A 27,001-nucleotide genomic window follows, 5' to 3' on the forward strand; every position below is an offset into this window, starting at 1 on the left:
ACCATGCACATGAGTACTATCAAAATTCCTCCATAATTAGTAAATCAGAATTTCTACAAAGCAATGATAACTGAGTACCTAATCACCTTTAAAGAAACAAATGTATAAAGAACTCCATAATATTCCCAAGAATATAAGAAGTAACCAATGTCTTCTAAGTTAAAAACATGACAAATATAATCTCATACAAAATTTCCTCTCTTTTTACAATTTGCTCTTACCAACAGATAAACCATATTGTTCTTGGTTCATTAATCTTTAATGAATGCATGATTCTAGTAGGCTACGGAAAACAAGACTCTGTAAGGGGGGATATATAGGAACACTACATCTTCTACTGTTCAGTGTGCATTAAACTGCTCTACAACATAGTCTATCTTTAGAAACTGATCATACAACAAGAAACTTTTGATGCCACTTTCCCACAGCAGCCTGGGTTTTTTTTTGCTTCCTTTCGCAAGCATCTCCCCCCATAAAGGTATTTATACTTGCCACCTCCAATTCTTCCATTCTGATTAGGCTTGTGCCCCACCTCCCTACTAAAACTGTCCTTCTTAAAGCCACTAGTAAATTGTATGTTGCAAAATCTAAAGGCCAGCCCTACAATCCTAGCTATGCCCCTGCCCTTTTCTGTGCCTGATTACTTCTTCCTATTGGAGTGTTGCATGATCATTCCTTGGCCCTCTTCTCTCAACACACTCATTTTCTTGGTGATCTCCAGTCTTATGCCTATAAGTACACTTTATAGATGCCTAGATTCCTGTACTCGAACCACACCTCTCTTGAACTGCAGGCTCATGTATGTGTCTGGCTACTTCACAGTTCCACTTGGATAGTTAATAGATATCTGAGTCTATGTCCGAAATTGAACCCTGATTCCACTGGCTCTCTACTTCCAATCTGCTCTTTCCATAACCTTCCTTATCTCATTTGAGAGCTTGTTCTCCCTTCAGGTGTTCAGACCAAATATCCAGGTGTGGTCCTCAACTCCTCTGTCTTACATCTACCTATCAGCAAATATTCTGGCTCTTCAATGCAGCCTTGGTTTTCAACCTCATGTCTTCATCCTATTACCCAATACAATCTCTCTCATGAACTTCTGTGACAGATTCCCTTTGCTAACTAGGATTCTTTGTTCTTACCTCTTATAGTAGGTTCTCAGCCCAGAAACCAGTGTTTCTCTTAAACCACAAGACAAGTGAGATCATTGTTCTGCTGGAAATCTTTCTATGGCTTGCCTTAGAACAAGGGGATTCCTTACAATGGCCTAGACCTCAAAATGTCTACCATGACACTCTCCCTATCTCCCTCGGCTCTTCCCACTCTAGCTTCACTGGCCTCTTGTTGGTCTTTGCGTACATTAGGTGTGCTCCACTGTAGCTTCTCTGCACAGTCTGTTCCTTCTGTCTCAATTCCACCACACATCAAACACATGTAGGATCAACTCCCTCACCTCCTTTTAAGACATACTTCAAATGCCACTGACTCCTTGAGGTTTTTTTCCCACCTACCCTGTGATGATAAATTCTAGGTGTTAACTTGACTAGATCAAAGACTACAGTACTACAACCCTGGTAAAACTTACTTGGGGTGTGTCTTGAAGGGTTTTTCTGTAGGTAATTAGTATATGAGTCTGAGTATGCTAAGTGGGGGACAACATTCAATAGGGCAAAAGCCCAGAAATACAAAATCAAGAGGGTTAAGTAGCCTCTTACAAGAGATAGACTTTTCCTGTTGCCTTGGACATCAGAACTCTAGGCTTTGGGCTTTGGAATCTGGGACTTACATATTAGCAGTCCCCTAAGTTCAAAGGCCTTTGTCCTCAGACTGAAAGCTATACCACTGGCTCCCATAGTTCTGGGGCCTTTGCATTTGGACTGAGCCATGCTATCAGCATCCCTGGGTCTCTAGCTTGCACATGGCCTGTCGTGACACTTCTTAGCTACCATAATCACGTGAGCCAACTTTCCTAATAAATTCTCTCTCACACATTTTTGATGTATCTCCTATAGGTGCTGTCTCTTGGGAGAATCTTAATATACTATCCTATTGAAAACTGCAGCTTGACCCCCACCCCCACCCCCAGCACTTCTGATCTGACCCAGTTTAACATTTTATTCAAAGCACTGAATACAATCTCATGGATGATACACTTTCTTTATATATTATATTTATTTAACTTTCAAGCTGGCAGGCTCTAGGAAGGTGCTTACTGTCTACAGTTCTTATATAATGAGAAATTTTTGCTTGTGTGGTTCACTAATGTATTTCAAGTGCAAGAGGGTCTACACAGTGAGATACCATACATATTGGATGACTGAATACACCAGTAAATTTAGGATGAAGTTGGATACTATGTCATAACATGGTAAGTTAATATTTCATTGTTAGGTAGTTCTATTTAAGAGTCTGAAAACTCCATATTTAATGATACAATCATCTCACATAGTGTTACAAACACCTGAACTCTGAGTCCTGGCCATCAGGGATTGCAGAACAGTATTTTCTATTTCAGTGAAATAGGATAGTAGTATTGATGGTCACTACCTGTTCTGAGGAATTATCAGTTATCCTTTTCCTGTTCTAGAAAGGATAGCCCTCAGCACAAATAACTAACCATCACCTTCCATTTTTCTTATCAGTGGTCATGCATTGACAAAATGTCTATGATGGCATTAAAAATGGTGGCCACCTAGATTTCCTAACTATAAAAGTCAGTTACTTTCTAAATTTTCAGTGTGATGCAAAAGATACTTACACATCTTGAAATTCTTCTAGAGTTTTCTGTGGTGTAAATACATTTAGCAAGCTAATTATCTGAAAGAAAAATGTAGACTTTAGTAAGTCAGAATAATACTGGATTCTAAAAATTAAGTTGAACATTGCAAAATATTAAAAATGGAAAAGAAATCATTATAGAACTCAGTATTTTTATAGCAATTTTCAAAACATTCTATTCCATGGTCTTTGTAAAAAGCTAAACATCAATTGAAAATAAGATACACTTTTAATTAACTCACTTTTTTTTTTTTGAGGTAGGGTTTCACTCCAATCCAGGTTTACGTGGAATTTACTATGTAGTCTCAGGGTGGCCTTGAACTCAAGGTGATCCTCCTACCTCTGCCTCCCAAGGGCTGGGATTAAAGGCATGTGCCACCACGCCCGGCTTTTTTTAATTAATTTTTTTTTTTTTAAATTTTAGAGAGAGCAAGAGAGAGAGAGAGCCGGGCGTGGTGGCGCACGCCTTTAATCCCAGCACTCAGGAGGCAGAGGTAGGAGGATCGCCATGAGTTCAAGGCCACCCTGAGATGACAGAGTTAATTCCAGGTCAGCCTGGACCAGAGTGAGACCTTATCTTGAAAAACCAAAAACCAAAAAAAAAAAAAAAAAAGAGAGAGAGAATGAGACAGAGGGGGAGAGAGAGAGAAATGGCACTCCAGGGCCTCAGCCACTGAAATCAAACTCAAGACACTTGCACCACCTAATGGGCATGTGCAAGCTTGCGCTTACCTCACATTTGTTTGTCTGGCTTAGGTGGGATCTGGAGAGTCAAACATGGGTCCTTAGGTTTCATAGGCAAGCACCTTAACTGCTAAGTCATTTCTCCAGTCCTGTTTTTGTTTTTTAAGGTAGGCTCTCACTCTAGCTCAGGGTGACCAAAAATTCACTATGTAGTTTCAGGTTGGCCTTGAACTCACAGTGATCTTCCTACCTTAGTCTCCTGAGTGCATGGATTAAAGGTGTGCACTGCCACACCTGGCCCCAAATCACTTTTATATGGCCCTAAGTAACTTAAATAATTATTACATAGAATTTAAATAGAATTTTATAAAAGAGACTAGAAATAATGGTTGGAAAGGCACTACTAAGGATAATATGATAATATGATAGACTAGGGAGGGGAATCTGAGTTGATCCTCAATATCCCTTCCAGTGGTTCACATTTTTATGATTTTACCACATGACAAGTTAATCAAAATTATGCTTAGGAACCACTGGAACATATAATGTGCTGAGCAAAACCTTATTTTCTAGAGACATGTTATTTCTCCTGAAAATTCAGTACTTTGACTTCTACGTAAATGCAAGTACAGCTATCCTGGCTGCAATGTCCTCTAAGAATATGTGCTTAAAAACTAATATTTTTCCAAAGTATTTTTTTTTTCTCATTTTGTTAGGTCAGTATTTGTTCCCTTTTATAGAAACAGAAACAGAGAGAACCAAATGGCTATGGACCAACTAGTACTACTTTTTGATTCGCTTGAATTTTACAGACCATGAAACTTCTAACTTCAATTTTCTATATGTCAAAAATTTTATTGGTAAAATAAAATATTATTTATGAAGCAGAGTTGTATATTCTTTTTTTTTTTTCTTTTGGTTTTTCAAGGTAGGGTTTTACTCTGATCCAGGCTGACCTGTAATTCATTATGTAGTCTCAGGGTGGCCTTGAACTGATGGTAATCCTCCTACTTCTGCCTCCCGAGTGCTGGGATTAAAGGTGTGTGCCACAACACCTGGCCAGACTTGCATATTCTTAAATATATTTTAATAAAGACTTTAAGCATGAGGGTTAAGAGAAAGATAAGGTCTCATATAGAGAAGGCTGGCTTCTAACTTGCTATTTAGCCAACAAAGCCCTTAAACTCCTAATCCTCTGGCACCTCCTCCACCCATGTGCAGGGAGTACAGGACTCCTGGCAAAATACAATCATCTTAACAGTTATTTTATCAGTTCATCTTAGGTCTGCAGGATATCTCCAAAAAGCACTAAAAGATTATCACATCACTGATACCACAACATATAAAGGAAACATATGTAACTTACATTTTTATGATTGACACATTTTAAGAGGACAAGTTCACGGTAAGCTCTCTTTGCATGAGTTTGGTTCTGAAAAGGACGGCTTAATTTCTTGACTGCAACATTTATCCCAAGAACTGTATCAAAAGCAGCACTATAATTAGGAAATATAACAAACAATCTATCAAAATAGTTTTTGGAAAAACAGCAATGGAGATTATACATTTAATCTTTTAAAAGGAAAAACAAAGTTTCTGATTGCTTCTAATCAAGGCATATGTATACTATATAAAAATCCAGTGAATTAGCTCAGATTGCAGTATGGACCAACTTCTTCCCGGAGACACAGACAACTTAGCTACACTTAGGATGGGACTTGGAAATTCTTTTCACATTAAATTATCATTGTTAGCTGAGATTAATATACAGCATGTAGGACAGGTCAATAAATGAAATCTTCAGTTTAAAACAGGCAAAGATACTGAAAATTTCACTGATCACTGATTAAAATATATTTTGGGTGCCAGGCATGGCACTTTTAATCCCAGTATACAGGAGAAAGAGGTAGAAGGGTTTCTATGAGTTCAAGGATCGCTGTAAGAGTGCATAGTGAATTCCAGGTCAGCCTGAGCTACAGTAAGACCCTAACTCAAAAAAACAAAACTAAATACACACCCAGCAGATGAAGTGGTTGAATTTGTGGAAAGAATTTAATTAATCTTAATCTTTTGATTGCTTTTCCTAGACAAGAGAATCTAAGAAGGAATCAGAAGCTGAAGACCAGCTTATAGTAAATTCCAAGATATAAAATCCCCAACATACGCACTTGCTATATATAAAATTCTACTATAAATACTTTTTCTTTTTATAGTAAGAATAAAATCTAAAGCCTATGTTTCTACTATTATGCGTTCCCTGAAGGAATTTGGCATTCATTTTCCTCCAGAAATTGGACATAAAAAACTGAATGAGCTGGGTATGTTGGCACATGCCTTTAATCCCAGAACTCAGGAGAATAAGGTAGGAGGATTGCCATGAGTTTGAGGCTAGACTGGAGCTACAGAGTGAGTTCCAGGGGAGCTTGGTCTAGAATGAGACTCTACCTAGACAAAAACAAAAAAACCCCAACAAAACAACATAGAACAAAAACCTGAGTGGCCCAGCTGTACTTTTTCAGGCTTCAAACTAGCACAAAATAGCATCATTAATGTTAAGGCCATCTGACTCCTCACTAGGGGTTCAAAGCTGCTAAGGACTTGAAAATCCAGGCATCATTTTAAATATTACATCTATTGATTTATTCTACTGAGTTTATGATACTGTCTTTCTATTAATGTTTTCTGCCACACAATTCTGACTTAATGTTCTTTGTGGTATGTATGCACTATTATGTCAGTATGAGTGTAGGCACATATATCTGTGTGGTTGTCTCCTTCCATTGCTCTCCATCTTACTCTCTAAGACGGGGTTTCTTGCTGATTCCACTAGACTAGTTAGTCACTGAGCCCCAGGGATTCCCTTTCTCTGCCTCCCCAATGCTGAGATTACAAGTATATGCCACTACACCCTGCATTTACATGGGTTCTGCTATATATTATAGTGTATACAGTTGTTAATACCACTGTATTGTATTCTTGATACTGCTAAGAGAATACACTTTAAGTGTTCTTACCACATATGTAAATTAGCTAGATTTAGCCATTCCACAGTGTATCTACATTTTAAAACATGGTATACATGATAAACATAAATGCTTTGTCAATTAAATTTTTTTTTTTTTTTTTTTGTCCAGTATGAATCAGATGGACTAACACCAAGCATCTGAGCAGACATGCTCTTCTCTGCTCCAGGACAAGGACCTTCAATTGTTCAGTCTTTTTTTTTTCCCTAGTTTTTCGAGGTAGGGTCTCACTCTAGCTCGGGCTGACCTGGAATTCACTATGTAGTCTCAGAGTGGCCTTGAACTCACAGTGATCCTCCTATCTCTGCCTCCTGAGTGCTGGGATTAAAGGCGTGTGCCACCATGCCCTGTTTCAGCCTTACTTCTTATGATCACTTCTTAACTCCAAAACTGTATTTCATCACTGTGTCCTCACTTATCAGCTTTAGAAAATAACTACTTTCTATTGTGAAATTTTAGTTTTTAGCTGCTTACTACAAGTCCCCAAAACCTCTCAGCTTTGCTCTCATGCTATTTTTTTGGGTTTGTTTTGTAACTAGTAACATGCCTAATCATCTTGATCCACCAACTTTCAAGGGAATCTTTTTATACCTCAGTAAATAAAATGAGAATATTTTACTCCATCCTCCTTCTTTTCCATCTCTCTACCCTCTTCCCTTTTCTTCCAAACTTTTGTCTTAAATGATCAGGTGGTAACATATTTATCTTACATGTATAGCTGAGCTTCTATGTTTCCTTAGGCTGTATCTAACAACTGAAAACATTGAGTGGGTATGTGTATGTGCATATGTAAATATCCTTAGTTACAGAGCTGGGATTATATTTCATTTGCCAAAGATCAAATGACCCTTGCTTCCTCTCAAAGTATCAGAAAGGAAAAATGGGTTCTTTATTTTTATATTCCATCAGTTGCTCAAAGTATCACATCTTTGTTGTTTCATACATGGACCATGACCTTTTCTAATTTCTTCTCACACATTTCATCAACCTTTTCAAAAACATATATATATATATTTTATTTATTCATTTGAGAAAGAGACAGAGAGAGAGATAGAGAGAGAATGGGCATGCCAGGGCCTCCAGCCATTGCAAATGAACTCCAATGCACGTGCCCCCTTGTGCATTTGGCTTGTGTGGGTCCTGGATAATCAAACTGGGATCCTTTGGCTTTGTAAGCAAATGCCTTAACCGCTAAGCCATCTCTCCAGCCCCCCTTTATAAATTAGAGAAGAAACACATCTTTTAAAGCCTATGGCCAGCTTTCTGGCTTCTTATTCACATCATCTATTGTTTAGAAATTATTCCATTCTTTTTGAGGACATGCTCTTGGAGCTTCTTGCAAAGCCTACTTCATTGCTAGTATACTGACTTCTTTTCACTGGTCACCAGATTCTCGTATTGTCTTACCTTTTGGAGTACATTATCAAATAATTTCACCCAGAAAAAGTACATGGACAATAAATGGTGCTTCTCTGGCATCATCCTTGATTGACAGCTTGCCTTTTAAATTAAAAATCAGTGTTCTCTCAGAACTTTAAGGCCACTGCTCCACTGGCTTCCAGCTTTGAGTATTGGTGAAGGAGGCTTATGTCTATCTGATAGTCACTTTTTTGCCTTTTTTGCTCCTTATCTAAATGATTTATCACAAAGATCCAAGTTTTGTCAGTTTCCCCTAAATTCCCCCATGACCTTCCAACTGTTGTCATTTGTGTCTACCAGAGAAAATAATTTTTGTTTTCTTGCTTTTACCAGACCAACATGTATCCTTAAATCCCCATAGTCCAAGTTTTTTGAAATGTGTCTGACTTTTCACTCAATACTGTATTTATGATTCATCCACTATTCTAAAATTTATTGTCATTGCTATGATATTCTTTTGCATGGCTGTCATATAACATTGATAAATACTTTAGTTCCTTTCAGTTTTCAAGTGATTATAAGAAGCACTGTCATAAACATTCATACATGGCTCTGGTAATCTGTGCATGCATTTCTAATGAGAAAATAACTGAGAGGCAATGCATATATTCTTTCAGTAGGTAATGCTAAGTTCTTTTCTATATGATTCTATCAGTTTCTAGGTTATCAGCAGTATGAAAAGCCTTCGTCTGAGAACTGCATATGAGCTATTCTTCATCATAACCAACATTTGGCATCATGAGCATTTTAATGCTTAACTACTTGTTGGGTGCATAACAGCATTTCAAGTGCTAGCCTCCCCACACTAGGCTTCTGTCCTTACCAAGGATCCTGACCTAATAATTCTTCCCTAACTCACTAGCTCTCTAGGGACCAATGCTGAGCATGAAGGAGGGTGTGAAAATTTTGGCAACAAATTAGAAGTTATTTTGTGTGTGTATGTACTCATATGTGTGAGTATAGCTGCATTATATGTCATAGAACATGTGTGGAGGTCAGAGGAGAACCACAGACGTGGGTCCTTACTTCCTACCTTATTTGAGGCAGCGTCTTTCATTGTTCATAGCTGTGCATGCCAGGCTAGCTGGCCTGCAAACTTTCAATGATTCTCCTGCCTCTGCTTCCCATACTGTTAAAGGAGCACTGGGATTACACTCATGATGCTACTTTGTCTGGCTTTACGTGGGTTCTGGGAACTCAAACTCAGGAACTCATTCTTATACAACATACACTTTATCTACTGAGCCATCTTTCCAGCCTCTGGAAGCTGTTTTATAGCCATATTTTACCATTCTTAGTTTTAGCTCCTCCCCTCACTTCATCCTCATTTTCTATACTTGTGATCTCTGTGTTTCTTTTACGGAGAGGCTTTGTTTTTTTGTTGCAAATGACTGTCTACTCATTGTAACTTCTTCTGTTGTGTGTTACTTGGATCAAAATTCAAACTGACTTTAATATTTCAGAAATGTATTAATACTTTTTCACTTACTGATTATTGTCACTGGTCTTTTGCTTAGGTGTTTGATTTACCATATTAAGTCATTAGTTCCAAACCATCATTTAGAGGTAAAAATATTAAGACTCATGAACACACACTGTGACTCAAGGTCCCAAAGAATTTCAGCTATGAAGATCAGCACTGGTTTTAGAGCTCAAGCCTCCTAAGTCATAGCCATTCTGTACTGCACATCACAAATCTTCTCTCTCCCTTTTTTTTTTTTTTTTACAGAAATGCTGATCTTATTTATGCTTGTATTTTACTTATACTAATACAGAAAAATAAGACAACTTAAAATCCAAAGTTCATGTTTATACAGAACTGGAAGGGAAAGCATGAAGAATCTGTTATTAGTTATTCCATGTTAAGGCACTAATTTTTACCTTTAAGACTTGCCAGACTGATGAATAAAAATATTTTTTTAAAGGGTGGGAGCTGGAGAGATTGCTCAGTGGTTAAGGCACTTGCCTGCAAAGCCTGATGACCTGGGTTTGATTCCCTAGTACCCATGTAAAGCCAGATGCACAAAAGGGGCACATGCATCTAGAGTTCATTAGTAGCAGCTGGGGGCTATGGCATGCCTATTCTCTCTCCTCTGTATCTCTTTCTCTGCTTGCAAATAAATAAATACATTTTATTTAAAATATTTTATTTTATTTATTTGACACAGAAAGGGAGAAAAAGAGGCAGAGAGAGAGGAGAGGAGGGAGGGAGAGGGAGAGAGAATGGACATGCCAGGGCCTCCAGCCACTGCAAACGAACTCCAGATGCATGTGCCCCCTTGTGCATCTGGCTAATGTGGGTCCTGGGAAATTTGACCTGAGTCCTTTGGCTTAGCAGGCAAATGCTTTAACTGCTAAGCCATCCCTCCAGCCCTAAATGTACTTTAAAAGAGTTGCCAGACCTGATATTAAAATTAGAAGCAAAAGGACTGGGGAGATATATTAGTGTGTAAGAGCATTTGCTCAGCAGGGTATGGTGTGATCCTGCACAATATAATCCCAGCACTGAGGAGGTGGAGACAGTAGGGTTGCTGGGACTCACTGGTCAGTCAAAAAATGGTGAGTTCCAGGTTCAGAGGAAGACCCTGTCTCAAGGAAATAAGGTAGATGGGCAATAGAGGAAGACAATAACATCCTCCTCTGACTTCCATGTTTTCTCAAGCAGCACATGCATATGAACACACAACTGTATACACATACATACTACACCTACTATATTATACACAAAAATTTAACAAAAAGATTAATTTTTTTGTTTGTTTTTTCAAGGTAAGGTTTCACTTTAGCCCAGGCTGACCTGGAATTCACTACGGAGTCTCAGGGTTGCCTTGAACTCATGGCGATCCTTGTACCTCTGCCTGCCAAGTGCTAGGATTAAAGGCATGCGCCACCACGCCTGGCTAATATTAAATATTTTATAAAATTGTACAATAAAAGAAAAACTCTGTACTATTTGACTGAACCACTTAAGATTTTACAAGGATAAAGAAAAAAGTGTGTGTGTGTGTGTGTGTGTGTGTATGTATGTGTGCATATATATATACATATATACACACACACACATATACATACATACATACATACATATATATTTCCCACCAAAATCTTGCACTTAATATTACCATATAACTTGGTTAATGTTTATGAATACCCTAAAATGATAAATATTCAAAGCTTACTTCCTAATAAATTTCACTAACATCTTCTAATGAATGACAAGATAGAAACAAATAAAATCAGTCAATTGGAAAGACAGCTCAAAATTAGGGAGGCTAGCAGTGCTCCACAGAAGAGCACTTTCCTAGCATGTGCTGGGATGGGATTGGAGTTCTAGAACCGGGAAACAAAGACAAAACATAAAATGAAGAGTCAGAATATTTTATTCTGGTTCCAGTTCTTCTATTTAATTCAGCACAAGTCACCAGCCCAACCTGCCCTTTGGTTTCTGTACTTATGCCTATGTGTTCACAATGTTTTAACTTAACAGAAGACTAACTCATTACAAACCAGAGACTAGTGCATTTTATTTCTCAAAAATTAGTTTCCTGGCACTATATGATAAGTAACCACAAGTTACTGATTTAAAACAACACACATTTATGGTCTTATAATTCTGGAGGTCAGGAGTCCAAAATGGATCCTACAAGGGCTAAAGACAATGTCAGCAGAGCTATGCTCCTTCTGGAGGCTTTGTTCCCTCTCCTCTCCCAGCTTCTAGAGGTTCCTGGCCATTCCATGTACCACTCCAAGCTCTGCTTCAGTTGTCACATGTCCTTCTCTGAAGAGGACACTCCTAACTTTCTTTTGTAATAACACTTTCAATTATATTGGTCCACCAGGCAAACCCAGGCTAAGTAAGGCTAACCCAAACCTATCACCTAGCCTCAAGGTCATTACTTGGTTGTCATTGCTGTTGATTTTTAATTTTTTTTTTTTATTTTTTGAGGGTCTCACTGGCCCAGGCTGACCTAGAATTAACTATATAGTCTCAGGGTAGCCTTGAACTCATGGCGATCCTCCTACCTCTGCCTCCTGAGTGCTGGGATTAAAGGCGTGCACCACCATACCCAGCTTTTTTTTGAGACAGGGTTTCACTTTACAGCCTTGGCTGGCCTCAAACTTACTGTGCTCTCCTGCCTCAGCCTTCTGAATGTTAAGATCATTAATTTAATCAAGACTACAAAGTTCCTTCTGCCACATAAATCAACGTATTCCCAGGATCTAGGATTAGAATGTGGACATCACTGAGGGGGCATCATTCTGCTTATCACATCCCTAACAGTTCACCGATAATATCAACTAAATATAATATCAACTAAAGGAAGGCTCACATCATGAAGTAACAACAGAATAGCAATATTTTAATGAACAATGACAGGAAATCCAATTTCTATTGTCAAAAATATTTTATTTTTATTTTATTATAAAAAGAATATGCCACTACTAGGTTATTTCCCAATCCTATTTGATGTTTTATATCCTGGTAAAGGATGGATACAAAAAGAAAGAGGGAAAGGCAGGTGTGGTGGTTTGAGTCAGGTGTCCCTCATAAACTTAGGTGTTCTAAATGCGAGGTTCCCAGCTGATGGAGATTTGGGAATTAACGCCTCCTGGAGGCAGTGTATTGTTGGGGGCGGGCTTATGAGTGTTATAGCCAGTTTCCTCATGCCAGTGTATGGCACACTCTCCTGTTGCTATTGTCCACCTTATGTTGGCCAGGGGGTGATGTCCACCCTCTGCTCATGCCATTGTTTTCCCCTGCCATCGTGGAGCCTCCCCTCAAGTCTGTAAGCCAAAATAAATATCTTTTCCCAGAAGCTGCTCTTAGTTGGGTGATTTCTACCACCAATGTGAACCGGACTGCAACAGCGGGCAAAATCACTTCTAGGTTTTACTTTTTCTGGGGGTGGGGGCAGCATAAAAGGATAGATACTCTAAAATGGATTATCAGTGCAGTGACTGTTACAAAATCAAATTTCATCTGTAATGTGTATGTATGTATTTATGTTTTGGGTGTGGGAAGGAACCCAGGGATGTGTTCCTGATAGACAAATGCTCTACAACTGAGCTACCTTCCTAGTCCTAAATGTTTCTTGAGTATAATAGCTGTCCTACAGAGACAAATACTTTTCCTCTCTCCCTCTAAATATTTTACTGAGGTACTCAATGAATATTCATTTGCTCATTACTATTTTATTTTTTAAATATTTATTTATTTATTTGAGAGAAAGAGGAAGACACAGATAGAGAAAGAGAATGGGCCTCCAGCCACTGCAAATGAATTCCAGACACATGCACCACCTAATGCATCTGGCTTATGTGGGTCCTCGGGAGTTGAACTGAGGTCCTTTGACTTTGCAGGCAAATGTCTTAACTGCTAAGCCATCTCTCCAGTCCACTATTTGCTCATTATTGATAAAATTCTAAACAGAGTTTAGGTCAGAGTCCTGGTCATACTCAACAGTATCAGTAATTCAGTCATCAACAAGCCTTACCTCAATACATCCAATAAGGTCCCAAGAGACTATGAGCTAGAATTTGGTCTCAGAGTACCCTAACACCTCATGAGACTGGTGAAAGTTGATGAGGATTCCTAGTCTTTGATGACATACATTTTTTTATTCTTTAAAAATATTTGTTTTATTTATGTGCAAGCAGAGAGAAAGTATATGGGCTGCAAAGGCCTCTTGCTGCTGCAAACAAACTCCAGACACATGCGACAGTTGGTGCATTTGGCCTTACGTGTTTTTGCACTGGGGAATTATACCTCTGGCTGGCAGGCTTTGCAAGCAAGTGCCTTTAGCCACTGAGCCATGAGCCATCTCCCCATCCCATTTATGGCATTTATACATTTATAGAGAGACAGTGACAGAAGAACTGATAGTAATTAGAAAATATCCACCCTCTGCAGTCCTTCTACCCATCAAAAACAAGTGAACAATGGGTCATCTGGCATATATGAAATGTTTAACAATGGACAAAAAAATTTATTTGTAAGGAGAGAGAGAGAGGAAGAGAGAATGGGTGCATCAGGGCCTCTAGCCACTGCAAATGAAATCCAGATGCATGCGCCACTTTGTGTATTGGTTTTACATGGGTCCTGGGGAATTGAACTCAGGTCATTAGGTTTTGCAGGTAAGTGCCTTAACCTCTGAGCCATTTCTCAAGGCCTGAAGATAGGGTTTTTTTTTAAAAAAATTTATTTTTATTTATTTAACAGAGAAAGAGGAAGAGAGAGAGAGAGAGACAATGGGTGAGCCAGGGCCTCTAGCCACTGCAAATGAACTCTAGATGTGTGCACTCCCTTGTGCATCTGGCTAACATGGGTCCTGGGGAATTGAACCTGGATCCTTTGGCTTTGCAGGCAAACACCTTAACTGCTAAGTCATCCTTCCAGCCCCCGAAGACAGTTTTTACCCCATCCTGTTCTTTTGCCAAATTATCACCTTCCTCCAAGTAAGGGAGCAAAAGCCAAGTGAATCTTCATTAACTCTTAAAAATTAAAAAAAAAAATTTTATGAGAGTGAGCCAATTGGTGCACCAGGGCCTCTAGCCACTGCAACTGAACTCCAATGCCACCTCATTCCACGTGTGACCTTGTGCACATGGGTCACCTTGTGTCTGGCTTATGTGAGTTCTGGGAGTCGAACCTGGGTCCTAAGGCTTTGTAGGCTAGTGCCTTAACCACTAAGCAATCTCTCCAGCCCATTAACTCTTTATTAACATCAAAGTTTTCTAATTTGAGCCATCTATTTATTTCAAAACTTCTCCTGGTATGGTGGCTTTAACTACAGGTTGGATAACCCTCATGTGGAGAATCAAAATCTATAATGCTCCCAAATTTGAAACTTTTTGAGCACTGACATGATGCTCAAAAAGTTGGATTTTGGGGCATTTGAGATTTCAGATCAGATCAGTATCGGTTCAGTGATATTTAACCAGTAAAGTTTATACAAATCAAAATATGAGAAAAATCTAAAATCAAAAATCTTTGTGCTTCAGCATTTCAGATAAAAAATACTTAACCTACACCAACAGCATGTGACTATGTGGAAGTAAAGACAGTCGCTATTTAGACACAAACTGAGCATTCCTTCCAAGCAACCCTTCCTCCTTTGCTAGTTTTCTTAGAACCTGTGGACTTCAGTTTCTCTTGGCTCCCAGGGCCTTGAGCTGCCCAGGCTGAAGAGCAGAGATTTCCCTATTCACAGTCTCTGCAGCACAGCACCTTATCACAGTTTCTCTTAGAGACAGATAAATAAATAAATTTGAATTTTGATCAAAAATGCAGAAAATTTTTGCCAGAAAAATATGGGATAAAAAGTTTGGAAAATGCTGGTAACTATAGTCTAGAAAACATGTGAAAAACTTTACCTTTGGCTGGCCAATGATGTCGTAGCAGCTGACTGTCTTACCATGCAAGAGACTAAGGTTCAGGGTCAGACTAATGGTTCTGATGTTCTGGGCTGGACATAGTTGAAGAGAGACACCAAAGAAGATGCGGCCAGCCCAACCCCTCACACAGCATCCCTTCCCGGTTAATCCATGGTGTGATAATGATACTGACTGGCCTCATCCTGCCAATGAATGGCAAGGCACTGCAATGATGGCGCCTAGAAATGAATAGGAGTGATTGGGAACAAAAGGGGGAGGGGAAAAGGTGGCCATGATGAAGAAATGAATAAAACTCTTTGTTACACCTCACTGTCATACCTATTATTATTCTGATATCCTAATGACATGGTAAATAAACAAAAAAGAAACAAAACAAAAGAAAAATTTCTACCTACTTAAGTTTATATAGCATTCTCAGAATTTGGGTTTGTGTCCTACAACATGACTACACATATCTACAGCAAGAGTTGATTCTATTTAGCTCATAAACCTGTAACAGTATTTTCAAATTCAGTGTTTCTAAATTCTAATGATTTAATTTTACTTTTTATTGCAGTAAAACTCAATCCACACTATTAAAATTGCCCAGACTTACCAAACAATTCCTTGGGCTCCAGAACCAATTGGTTTCAACTGCTGGTAACGTTTTAGGACAGTGAAAGTTGAGTCCGCCACTTGCACACTGTAAAACTGACTATCACATTTACTGTCACTCATGATGCAGTGTCATGCAATATTCCGAAGAGCCAGGATTGTTGTCAGATTCCTTAGAAGAGAAGCATAAAGAATGCACATTCTTACTGAGCTATATATGTACAGAAAGCTCACTTCCTAGCATTCACATATATTGGGATGTAAGGCAACGTGGCTATAAGTTGATTAACTCAGTGTGACCCAGTTCTGACTTAAGTAAAGCCGTGTGTGTACATAAGTGCGAGCACACACACACTTCAATAGTACAATACCATTATGAAAGAAAGGAATTCTGAGACACAGCAAGACCACGTGTTAGGAGACTAGATTAGAAAACAGCACGTTTGGCGGGGATATAGCTTAGTGGTAGAATACTCTTCTAGCATACTTGGAAAAAAACGACTGACACTAAATGCTTCTCGTCACTTTGTTTCTTGTGGGACCAGTTTATGGCGAGCAGTTTCAAGCACAGATGGGGGGATTATTTCAGAATGATTCAGTATAGAATTCCTGAAGACAGGCAACAGGTTACAGTGATGAAGCAGAAGGCCAGGTTCAGATGCGCAGGCTGCTCAGGGGACGAGTAGCGGTGGTGGCAGTGGGAGCTGTGCACCCCATGAGTGGGTCCCTGCTCCATGACAGTGGCCTGCACCCCCTTCGCCTCACAGACTCTACCTGTATCCTACAGAGAAAATGAAACAACAAAACACTACAAAGTTTACTCACACACACACAGAAAGTAGCTTCCTGTGGTTTTGACAGCAGGCTGAGAGCCCTACTGGGGGGGGGGGGGTTGAGTGTGAAATGTACCCAATCGGTGAACACTTGGTCCTCAGAGACGGGAGCTCTTATGGAAGAATGTAGAATCTTTAGGAGCCTTTAGGAGGTAGAGTCTGCCTGAAGTGGATGGCTGGTGGGTGGGTATCGCAGGTTACAGCTCACTGGCTTCCAGCCCAAACTGCTTCCTGGTCCACAGAGTTAGAAAGAATCTCAGCATCATGTTCCTGCCACTATCAACTCTGCCATGATGGGCTGTACTGTCCCAATCCATGAACCAAAATGAATACTTCTCTTAAATTGCTGTCACATGACTAGAAAAGTGAGGCCACAGCAAACCCACCTTTAAAAAACCTGGATAACTTTACATAAAAACAAAATAGGCTACCATTTACTTAGCTTCCAGGCTCTTGTCTGATGCTATTTATTGCAAAGTTAGTGTGCTTTTCTTTTAAATTAAAAAGCCAACAACAAAAGCACAGGGGCATGCTGGACGTGGTGGCGCACACCTTTAATCCCAGCACTCGGGAGGCAGAGAGGTAGGATGATTGCCATGAGTTCAAGGCCACCCTGAGAATATAGAGTGAATTCCAGGTCAGCCTGGGCTACAGTGAGACCCTACCCTTAAAAAAAAAAAAAAAAAGCGGGCTGGAGAGATGGCTTAGCAGTTAAGCTTGCCTGTGAAGCCTAAGGACTCCTGGTTCGAGGCTCGGTTCCCCAGGTCCCACGTTAGCCAGATGCACAAGGGGGCGCACGTGTCTGGACTTCGTTTGCAGAGGCTGGAAGCCCTGGCGCGCCCATACTCTCTCTCTCCCTCTATCTGTCTTTCTCTCTGTGTCTGTCACTCTCAAATAAATAAAAATAAAAAAAAATTTTAAAAAAAAGCATAGGGGTAAACACAAAATTATTTCTTTCTACAGCTCCATCAAATTCCTGCCTTTTGTTCTACCATTTAATATTTATCAACTACCTGATGAGTTTTCTGTAATGTTCATTTATACCTCAACACAATGATGTCTCTGAGTTCCCTTAAACATGGAAATGAGTTAATTATAGCCTAAGTAAAGACTTAAGACAAAATGAGTAGTGTATAAGTCATTTTCTCATCGCTAGGTCAAAATACCTGACCTGAGAAGCAGCTTCTGGAAGGAACAGGTTTGAATGTGGCTTAGTTTCAGATGACATCCATCATGGCAGGGAAGGCAGGGTGGCAGGAGCTGGTCACATTCAGTCCACAGTGAGGAAGCAGAGGAGAGTGATGAGTGCTGAATATTCAGCATTTTATACAGTCCAGGAACCCACACCATGGAATGGCATTACCCACAGGATGGGTCTTCTCACCTCAATCTGTCCTAGAAAATCCCTAACAGTCATTGCCAAGAGACTTGGTTTCACGGTGATTCTAAATCCTGTTAAACTGACAGAGATTAAGCATAAGTAGTCTCTTCAGTTGACTATTGTTATTCACACGATTCCAGTTGAAATCCAGGAAATGTCCCAGACTGAAATACACTAGCTCTAGACAAACAACTGCAGATCAATCCACACACACAGCAGCATTCCTATCTCTGAAGCACCTCAGGGTTTTCTGAGTTAGAACGCCTGCCCTGACCATACTGCTGTGAGGAGGGGATCCAGGAGCAGTCCCAGGCCAGCAAGTCACTGTAAGTACAATGACATCTTATATTACAAGGACAGGACAGGGAAGGTCTGACCTTGAGGATACTGTGAGCATTAACTAAACTTTCACTATTCTGACCTACCCTTTAGTATTTCATGACTGCCCACAATACCACTCTACTCTACTGACATCTGTGACTATCCCTGTTTAAAGACGAATTCATTTATACCTTATAAGAGGTTGAAACAATTTAACTTAGCATTTTTGGGGGTGCCTTTATGCATGAAAGTGGTTAAGTACTGAAGACATACCATGTATAGCTGGGAACCAGTCTTGAAGTTGCATATTAATTCACTACTTGGGGGAGAAGTATAAGGAATGATTACATTTTATACAAGTCATAGTGAGTTTAGAGCCATAGGAAAAATGTAAACAGAGGCAAAAAGCAGAAGAGATCCTATGGGTTACAGAAGATAAAGAAGGCTTCATGGAGGAGGCAGTATCCATCTGCCTTGAGCTGTTTTGCCAGGGACAGAAGTGGAGGCACAGAGCTAAAACTGACTGTGTCCAGATAGGATGGACTACTCAGCTTGGTTAGCAAAGTGCAAGTGCAAAAGGATCACTCTACAAAAGGATAGGTGCGCACTACAGCCTGCCAAACTGGGGGCAGGTGTTCCTTTGTCATACTGTACATATATCAGCAACACTGGTCATAGACACTGCAGCAAAGTCCCTTGTACTCAGCAAACTTACAAAGCACATGCATGGGCACGCTGAGGAGGCCCAACACAAGCAGGGTCCCAAACCCACAGAACAGAGGAGAAGTAGCCTGCACACAAAGGAGGGGGTGCATTCAAGCCATGTTTGCTGGACAATGGGGATTGAAGCTAGAGAGAGAAAAAAGATCAGATTACCTGGGGCCATGGAAGCCACTCAGAGCTACCTTGGTCTTGATGTGGTAATTATCAAAGCACCAGAATATGGTTAGGATGTTCTGGAAACTAAGAAGGGGTAGACTAGAGTGGGTGGGCTGGAGACAGAGAAAGTAGTGACAGATGGGGAAAGATGTAGAACAAGGTTTTGAGGAAAGTTCACATGACTTGAAAATAAGAAATAAGGGTGAAGAAGCTGGAGTTAAGCAAGCGGTAGATACATTTTGTTCAGTGAGCTTGAATTTGGACAGTTAAATGTTATAAGCTAAGGGACAACAGCACAACTGTACCAAAGGCCGCTGGTGCACTTTAGGACCCATTCACACCTTTCTGGCTTTAGAACTGGAACCCACCTCATGCTGGCTGAATAATGGGCTAGCAGCTTTTGACCAAGGAGATGTATGCTATGTGAAACTCCCAAACTACGGTTTTTTGTTGTTATGTCTCTTTTTCTTTTAATAGAAAGTTGCTTGCTGTTTACTCTGTCCTTCTCCCTTGTTGTGGACAAGGCATGGGTTGTCAGGCACTCAGAAATGGAAGTCATGTGCTAGAAATGGTGGAACTGCCCAGTAACCAGATCACTGAATGACCTTGTGACACAGGGTGGCCCCTTCTCCCTATTTCGGACCATGTGTCCACACTGAGACTGACCCAAGGCAATCATACGCCTCTTGAGCAACTCTGGACTCTCTCTACTACAGCTGCTTGCATCTCATGCTCTGACTAGAACAATGTAAGTTAGCTTCCTTGAATTAGGGGAGTAGATACTATCATATATGAAATTATTAATATAACTTCATCTCAATTCTAAAATTAAAATAAGGCACTGTTAGGTAGAAAAAAATTCACCTTTTAGAGAACCTGTCAAAGCCACCTTTTCTATCACATTTGGGCTTCATGAGAGCAAGGCAAAGATTCCCCCCATCCAACCAAACAACCTGAAAAAACATGTAATTAAGCTAGTAATAAATCTACTCTGTTCGGATTATGTTTCAACAAAAGGAAGCAACAACTGGAGCTCAGAAGGTTTTACAAACCGAGAAGTATAAGAATTCTTCATGCAATTACATTAGCCACAAACCAAGATCTGTATTTACTCTCTCCACTTTGCATACCAGCAGGAGCTGGCAACTCACCATTGGCTCTCATACTGAGGTGATGCCCCCATCATTAGTGTAGTACACCATGCCACTTCTACACTGTGCCACTGTTGCACTCAGCAGCACCTGCCACGTTGTGCTATGAAAGTTTTTGCAAGTCTGACTTCTTCCCAAGTTGCTCAAAAGTAGGGAGCTAGGATCTGGGTATACATCAGTGGTAGAGTGTTTGCCTAGCCTATGCAAGGACTTGGGTTTAATCCTCAGCACCCCAAAGGGAGAAAGAGAAAGAGAGAGAATGAATAAGAACAGAGGGAACAAACTGAACCAAGTGTAAACAGGTAAAAATGGCTTCACAAAGAAGGCAAGACTTAAGCTCAAGTTTGTTCACACTATCAACCAAGGCATAAGGACACAGACCCTGTTACAAATGTTGGTGAGAGATGTGAATTGAAAGAATTTTTTCTTGGAAGGAATACAAGTAATAAATAATGAAGAATTTATGTGAATCTTAACTCAGCAACAAGTGTATAAATGTATTAGACAAATGTGTTTACAAATATTCAAAAATACTTAGATATGAATACAGCATTTCTAACAGGCAAAAACTACAAACAACCTAAAATGTACATTGTGAAATGAATGAACAAATTACAAGATAAAGCATAGTAAAGCCATTAAATAGAATGCAGGGACTTTATGTGCTGACATGGAAAGACAATACAAAAGAAATAAAATGGAAGAGTATAAATAATAATGTCAAACTGTTTACACACACACAATTTATGCCAGCAAATACATAAACAGTGAAAAACATGCCCTCTTCCTATTATAACTTGTTTTATTAAGTTAACCATAATATTTACATTTAAAAAATGATTGAACAAACAAAAATAAACGAAAAGCTGTAGAATAATCCTTCTGGTATCTGTATGCAGAAGGTGGATTTGAGACAGATAAGAGTGGAGGAGGGAAAGTGGGCCAGGCTCAGAGAAACACATTTGTAAATGCTCTGAAACAACTTGTGAAGGACATAGTAATATGCTGTGCAAAGAAACAGGCTCAGAGAGGGTATGAGAGTTGCCCAGTCTGGCTCAGATCTGAATAACACTCATGTTCCTCCCAATATACCATTAATATCTCTAATTTTATTTAGAAGGTAAAGCCATGTATGCAGGGGCTGGTCAGGACCAAGCCAGGAAAAAACACAGATCTTCTCTTTTACTTTATCCTACTAGTTTCCAGCTACCCAAACACTTTTTTTTTGACATGATTATTCAGTGATCCATAGTCAAACTTTTTTTTTGCTTTTATTTATTTAAGAGTGACAGACAGAGAGTGAAAGAGAGAATGGGCTCTAGCCACTGAAAATGAACTCCAGATGCATGTGCCACCTTGTGTATCTGGCTTATATGGGTACTGAGGAATTGAGCCTTGAACTGGGGTCCTTACACCTCACAGGCAAGCACTCAACCACTAAGTCATCCCTCCAGCCCTCAATTAAACTTTTAATCACATTAAAGTTCTGGAATACTCAACACACACTATTTAAGAGAACTGACTGCTGTGGTTTTAAAACAGATTGTCACAATCACCCTGTTTTAATAACTGCTTCTGAAATTTTTATTATAAAGCTCTTCTGTTTGCCTACTCTAACTCTTATGAAAAAAAACGTTAGTACAATTTAGCTTTCTTTCCTGCTCCCAGTGCTGAAGACTGAACTCATGGACCCTCACATACCATGCAAGTGCTTTTGCACTGAGTTGCATCCCATGCCAAACTTACTTTAATATTCAAGAACCTTACAGCCCTGCATGCTCACCCTTCTGAATTTGTTTTTGGGTAGCTCATATACAGCAATGCAAGATAATGACTTGTACTTGATTTTGATTTCATCCCCTATTAGATGCTAAAGACTCAAGTGGGCTTCCTTTCTCTATGCTGTGCTTTCACACACTGGGCCTGTCCATTCTCTCTCCAGGTATCACCTCTCTTTGTTAAGTGGTTAAGGCTTTCATATGGCTCCCTGGACCTGACAGAAGTGATATTCCAGCTTCCCTTCCTGCTACTTGCAAACCATTTCACACACATCACTTGAGATAGACAGCTATTTGTACATATGAGAACCTGTACATAAACACTGAGAGCAGACGTGTCACAGATCAAAACTAGAGGCAATGCAAATATCGTTAGTGGGTAACTGGTTATGTGGCTGTATATCCACATCATGGAATATTACTCAGCACTGAAAATAACTGAATTAGATAACACACAGTAACTTCAGTAATCTCAAGAACATAAAACAGTCGACACTCCATATTCATGGATTATACACTTTTGGCCTGTGCATGTGTGGACATGCATCACTGTATATGTGTGAATACACGTGCATACAGAGGCCAAAGGTCACCATCAGGTGTCTTCTTCTGTCACTCTCCACCTTTAGGGTCTCTCACTGAATCTAGAGGCAACAAATTTGGCTAGATCTACTAGCCAGCAAGCCCCAAGGACCTTTTGTCTGTGCCTTTACATAAGTGTTGTGACTCTGAATTCAGGTCCTCATGCTTACAAGGCAAACACTACCAACTGAGCCCTCTCTATAACCCATACTATACCATTATATATAAGGGACTTGAACCTCCACAGAGCTAGCATAGTCCTGAAACCAATTCCCTGAGGATACTGAAAGACAACTAAGTGTATGTAGTGAGAAAAGTAAATCTCAGGCTGGGAAGATAGCTCACTGCATAAGGTATTAGCTACTAAAGCCTGATTACCTGAGTTTAATCCTTCTAAGACCCCATATAAAAATTTTATTTTTAAAAGTGTATCTTGGGGCTGCAGAGATGGCTTAGTAATTAGGCGCTTGCCTATGAAGCCTAAGGACCCAGGTTCAACTCCCCAGAACCCACATAAGCCAGATGCACAAGATGGCGCTTGTGTCTGGAGTTTGTTTGCAGTGGCTGGAGGCCCTGGCACACCCATGCTCTCTCTTCCTCTTTCATCTCTCCTCTCTCTCAATAAATAAGTAAAACTAAAATAAAATATTTTTTAAAAATGAATCTCAAAAAGTCATGTATTATATAATCCCACATATATTCTTCAAATGATAAGATGATATAGATGTAGAGCAGATGAGTAATCACCTACTGTTTGTTATGCATGGTAGGGGACATGATGGACTACATGGCTATGTAGGGGTGGCGCAAAATCTTGGGGGTAAGACGTTTTGTATCTTGGTTGCACTGGCAGTAGAGGTTCCAGGAAGATCTACCTGTGATAAAATGACAGTGAACTATACAAATACTGTTCCAATGCCAATACCCTATTATGATACAGTACTATAATTATGTAAACATGCGATTATTGAAGAAAACTGGGTGAAAGTGACATACAATTTTGCAACTATTCCAGGATCTATAATTGTTGAACAATAAGTGTTGCAGTCCGGGTTCGCATTGCTGGTAGAAATCACCCAACCAAGAGTAGCTTCTGGGAAAAAGAGATTTATTTTGGCTTACAGGCTCGAGGGGAAGCTCCACAATGGCAGGGAAAAACGATGGCATGAGCAGAGGGTGGACATCACCCCCTGGACAACATAAGGTGGACCACAGCAACAGGAGGGTGTGCCAAACACTGGCATGGGGAAACTGGCTATAAAGCCCATAAGCCCGCCCCCAACAATACGCACTCTCCAGGAGGCATTAATTCCCAAATATCCATCAGCTGGGGAGCTAGCATTCACAACACCTAAGTTTATGGGGGACACCTAACTCAAACCACCACAATAAGGAATTAAAAGGATTTATAGAATGTATGCTGTGATCATCTTACTGTCCTGTTTGAATTCTTTTTTAATGGTGACCTTGAGAGACACAGCAAGGGAGATGGCAGCTCCTCTGGCCCACTTTGAACAATATTAAACCACCTGGGATGACAGACATGTCTGGCCACTGCACACCCACAGGCCTCTGCCCAAGCAGTTCCATCTGGCTTAAATAACTTCCTTCTTCTCCCTTCTGCTCTACCGGCCAACATTCATTCTCCTTCAGAATCTAGTCTGAGCATCTGCTTCTCTTGAAACTTCCTCTCTTCTGTCTTTCCTTTTAATTCACACTGGACATGACCCCCTTCTTGCTATTCGTTCCTTTGACTTTTCATGGCAAGCTCACCTCTAGCTCTCCTCAGTGGCAGAAACTGTCTATCTTAAAACCTGTCCTCACTACACAGTGGGTGCCCAGACACTGTCTGTCACAAAACTAAGGTAGAGGGTAAATGTGGTACAACAGTGTGGAGCAGGGGTTAACACCAGAACTCCAGAATCCAATTCCCAGTGGGTGACCCCAGGCAAGTGACTACACTCATCTGTGAAACAAGGATAATCTTAGGTGCCACTAGATGGAAGTATAGGCTATCTGAGATGGATCTTGACAAGAGGACAACCTGAATCTAACCAAGTTTTATCTAGATACATTTAGTACTTTTCCAGAGATACAGAGAAACAGATTAAATTATATTGCTGAGATCATAAAATTACACTATGGAGATGTTATAGAACAACCCAACTGCAACAAGTAAACTACAAAGAAAACACAATAGAAATAGAAAGGGACTCTACAAATTAAAAGAAATTTATGAAGTCACACTTCTAATCCCAGCATGTGAGAGGCTGAGGTAGGAAGATTGTCATGAGTCTGTGGCCAGCTTGGGTTTAGGAACTGAAAAGATGTCAGTCAATCATAATATATGAATTTTACCTAAATTAAAGAAACTCAAAATTCCTGAGGCAACTAGAAATTTGAATACTGACTTGTTATTTGACATTAAGAATGGTGATTGCTTTCTTTAGAACAGTCTTATCTTTTAGAGACACATATATTGATAACTTCACAGGTGAAATGAAACCATATTTAGGATTTACTTGAAAAAAGTGTGAGAAGGAAGTATGTACATGAATAAGGTTAGGAATGAAACAAGCCTGCCAGAGTTAAAAACTGTTGAAGCTCAGTGGACACTGCAAGCCTTAAGTTTGGCCAGCCAGACCAAATGAGCCAATGGGTGCAATAGTAGCATGTCTGTTATGGGGGAAACCAACTACTCTCTAATTGGACTGGAGGCCCGCTGCATGGGAGGGAATCTGCTTCTCTTGCAACTGAAAACCTATGAGGGGAGGTCGTGAGCCCTAGGGGTGTAATGCCTGCTGGTGTCTGGCTAAATGCATACATTATGCTCAGCAAACTGACCAGTAAGCACTTCTCTTAAGGTTCATTCCCATATATTGATGCTACTCTCACATTTGGTTAGAGAAGCTTCTCTTTTCAGATGGCAGTGACCTATGGGATGATTCAAAAGGCACCATAAGCAGGATGTGGTGGCACACGCCTTTAATCCTAGCATTCGGGAGGCAGAGGTAGGAGGATTGCCATGAGTTCGAGGCCACCCTGAGACTACATAGTGAATTCCAGGTCAGCCTGGACTAGCGCTAGATCCTACCCCGGAAAAAAAAAAAAAAAAAAGGCACCATAGTTCTGAGAAGTGACAAAGGAATGCTCAGCACTGAAACATCTCTACCACACCTTCCAACGTTCGGTGTCCATTGTAGAAGAGGTGGCAGAAAGAATGTAGGAGCCAAAGGAAGAGTAGGGCTCCTTAAAATGCACTGTTCCAGACACAAAATGGCTGAATATTTATGACCTCGCAGTGCCTGGCACTACCTATACAAGACACTCATAACAGTAGGAAAAGATGATGACATCAAAAGAACAGAGACTAATTGAGAGGGGGAGGGGATATGGAGTGGAATTGTGAAGGGGAAAGTGAGGGGGGAGGGAATTATCATGGTTTATTGTCTATAATTATGGAAGTTGTCAATAAAAATTATTGAAGCTGATACTAATCTGTTTATTTCTGTACATTTTGAAAGTCCCTATCAAAAACTACTAAAGTAACAGACAAATGTTGAACCCAATTCACACAAAAGCCAAATAAATACAAATTAATATTTACTTGTTTAGGTAAAATTATGTGAATTGGTACCTCCCTAGCAAGGTGTGAAAAATTCATGGTTAGACCAAAATGGTTGCTCCTCTGCCAAATAAACAGACTTGAGAAAAAAAAAATTAGGTCTGTATTTTACTGACTAGTAGTTACTTTGTCTTATATTTTTCTTTATCTGGAAATGAAGATTTTTTTTCAAATAGACATATTCAAACATTTATTTAGAGAACTGAATACATTTTTATCTGTAAACAAATTATTATAAAGTCCTGGCACCCTGAGAATTACATTCTCAGAGAGCTCTCTCGAGATTATGACAAAAAATTATTTTTAACCATGCAGGATTCTTCTTCTTCAAAAAAAAAAAAAAAAAGATTAACTGGAAGAAAACATAAAGTAGATTGTTTGTTGTTCTTCCAGAAAAAAAAAAAAATTAAAGGCCAAAAAAGAATATTCAGAGCTGAGAACCTAGGAAGGAATGTTGATCTGGGAAATCTGGGTTATATTCCATTTACCAGTTGCTTCCATTGAAGCAGACTGCTGAAATACTCCCTTGGTAAAGCCAGGTTTCATTACTGCTATTCA

General features: G+C 39.8%; 1 protein-coding gene across 6 annotated transcripts in view; it reads right to left on the bottom strand.

Annotated features, from left to right (window-relative positions):
* Mapk9 (mitogen-activated protein kinase 9) overlaps positions 1-27,001 on the bottom strand; it is a 54,649-nt gene that overhangs the window by 25,491 nt on the left and 2,157 nt on the right. For 3 of the 6 annotated variants that reach the window (XM_045152057.1, XM_004666606.2, XM_004666608.2), the window contains 3 exons: positions 15,895-16,065; positions 4,829-4,958; positions 2,759-2,817 (listed from right to left, as the gene is read on the bottom strand). In XM_045152057.1, the coding sequence (XP_045007992.1) occupies positions 2,759-2,817; positions 4,829-4,958; positions 15,895-16,016 (311 nt within the window). In that variant the 5' untranslated portion in view covers positions 16,017-16,065. Of the gene's footprint in view, positions 1-2,758; positions 2,818-4,828; positions 4,959-15,278; positions 15,518-15,894; positions 16,066-16,399; positions 16,511-17,897; positions 17,973-27,001 lie in introns of those variants that run through there. The other 3 variants (XM_045152058.1, XM_045152059.1, XM_045152060.1) reach the window with 3 other exon arrangements.

The sequence above is a fragment of the Jaculus jaculus genome, chromosome 6, assembly GCF_020740685.1.
Source record: "Jaculus jaculus isolate mJacJac1 chromosome 6, mJacJac1.mat.Y.cur, whole genome shotgun sequence".
In the NCBI taxonomy this organism is placed as follows: Eukaryota; Metazoa; Chordata; class Mammalia; order Rodentia; family Dipodidae; genus Jaculus; species Jaculus jaculus.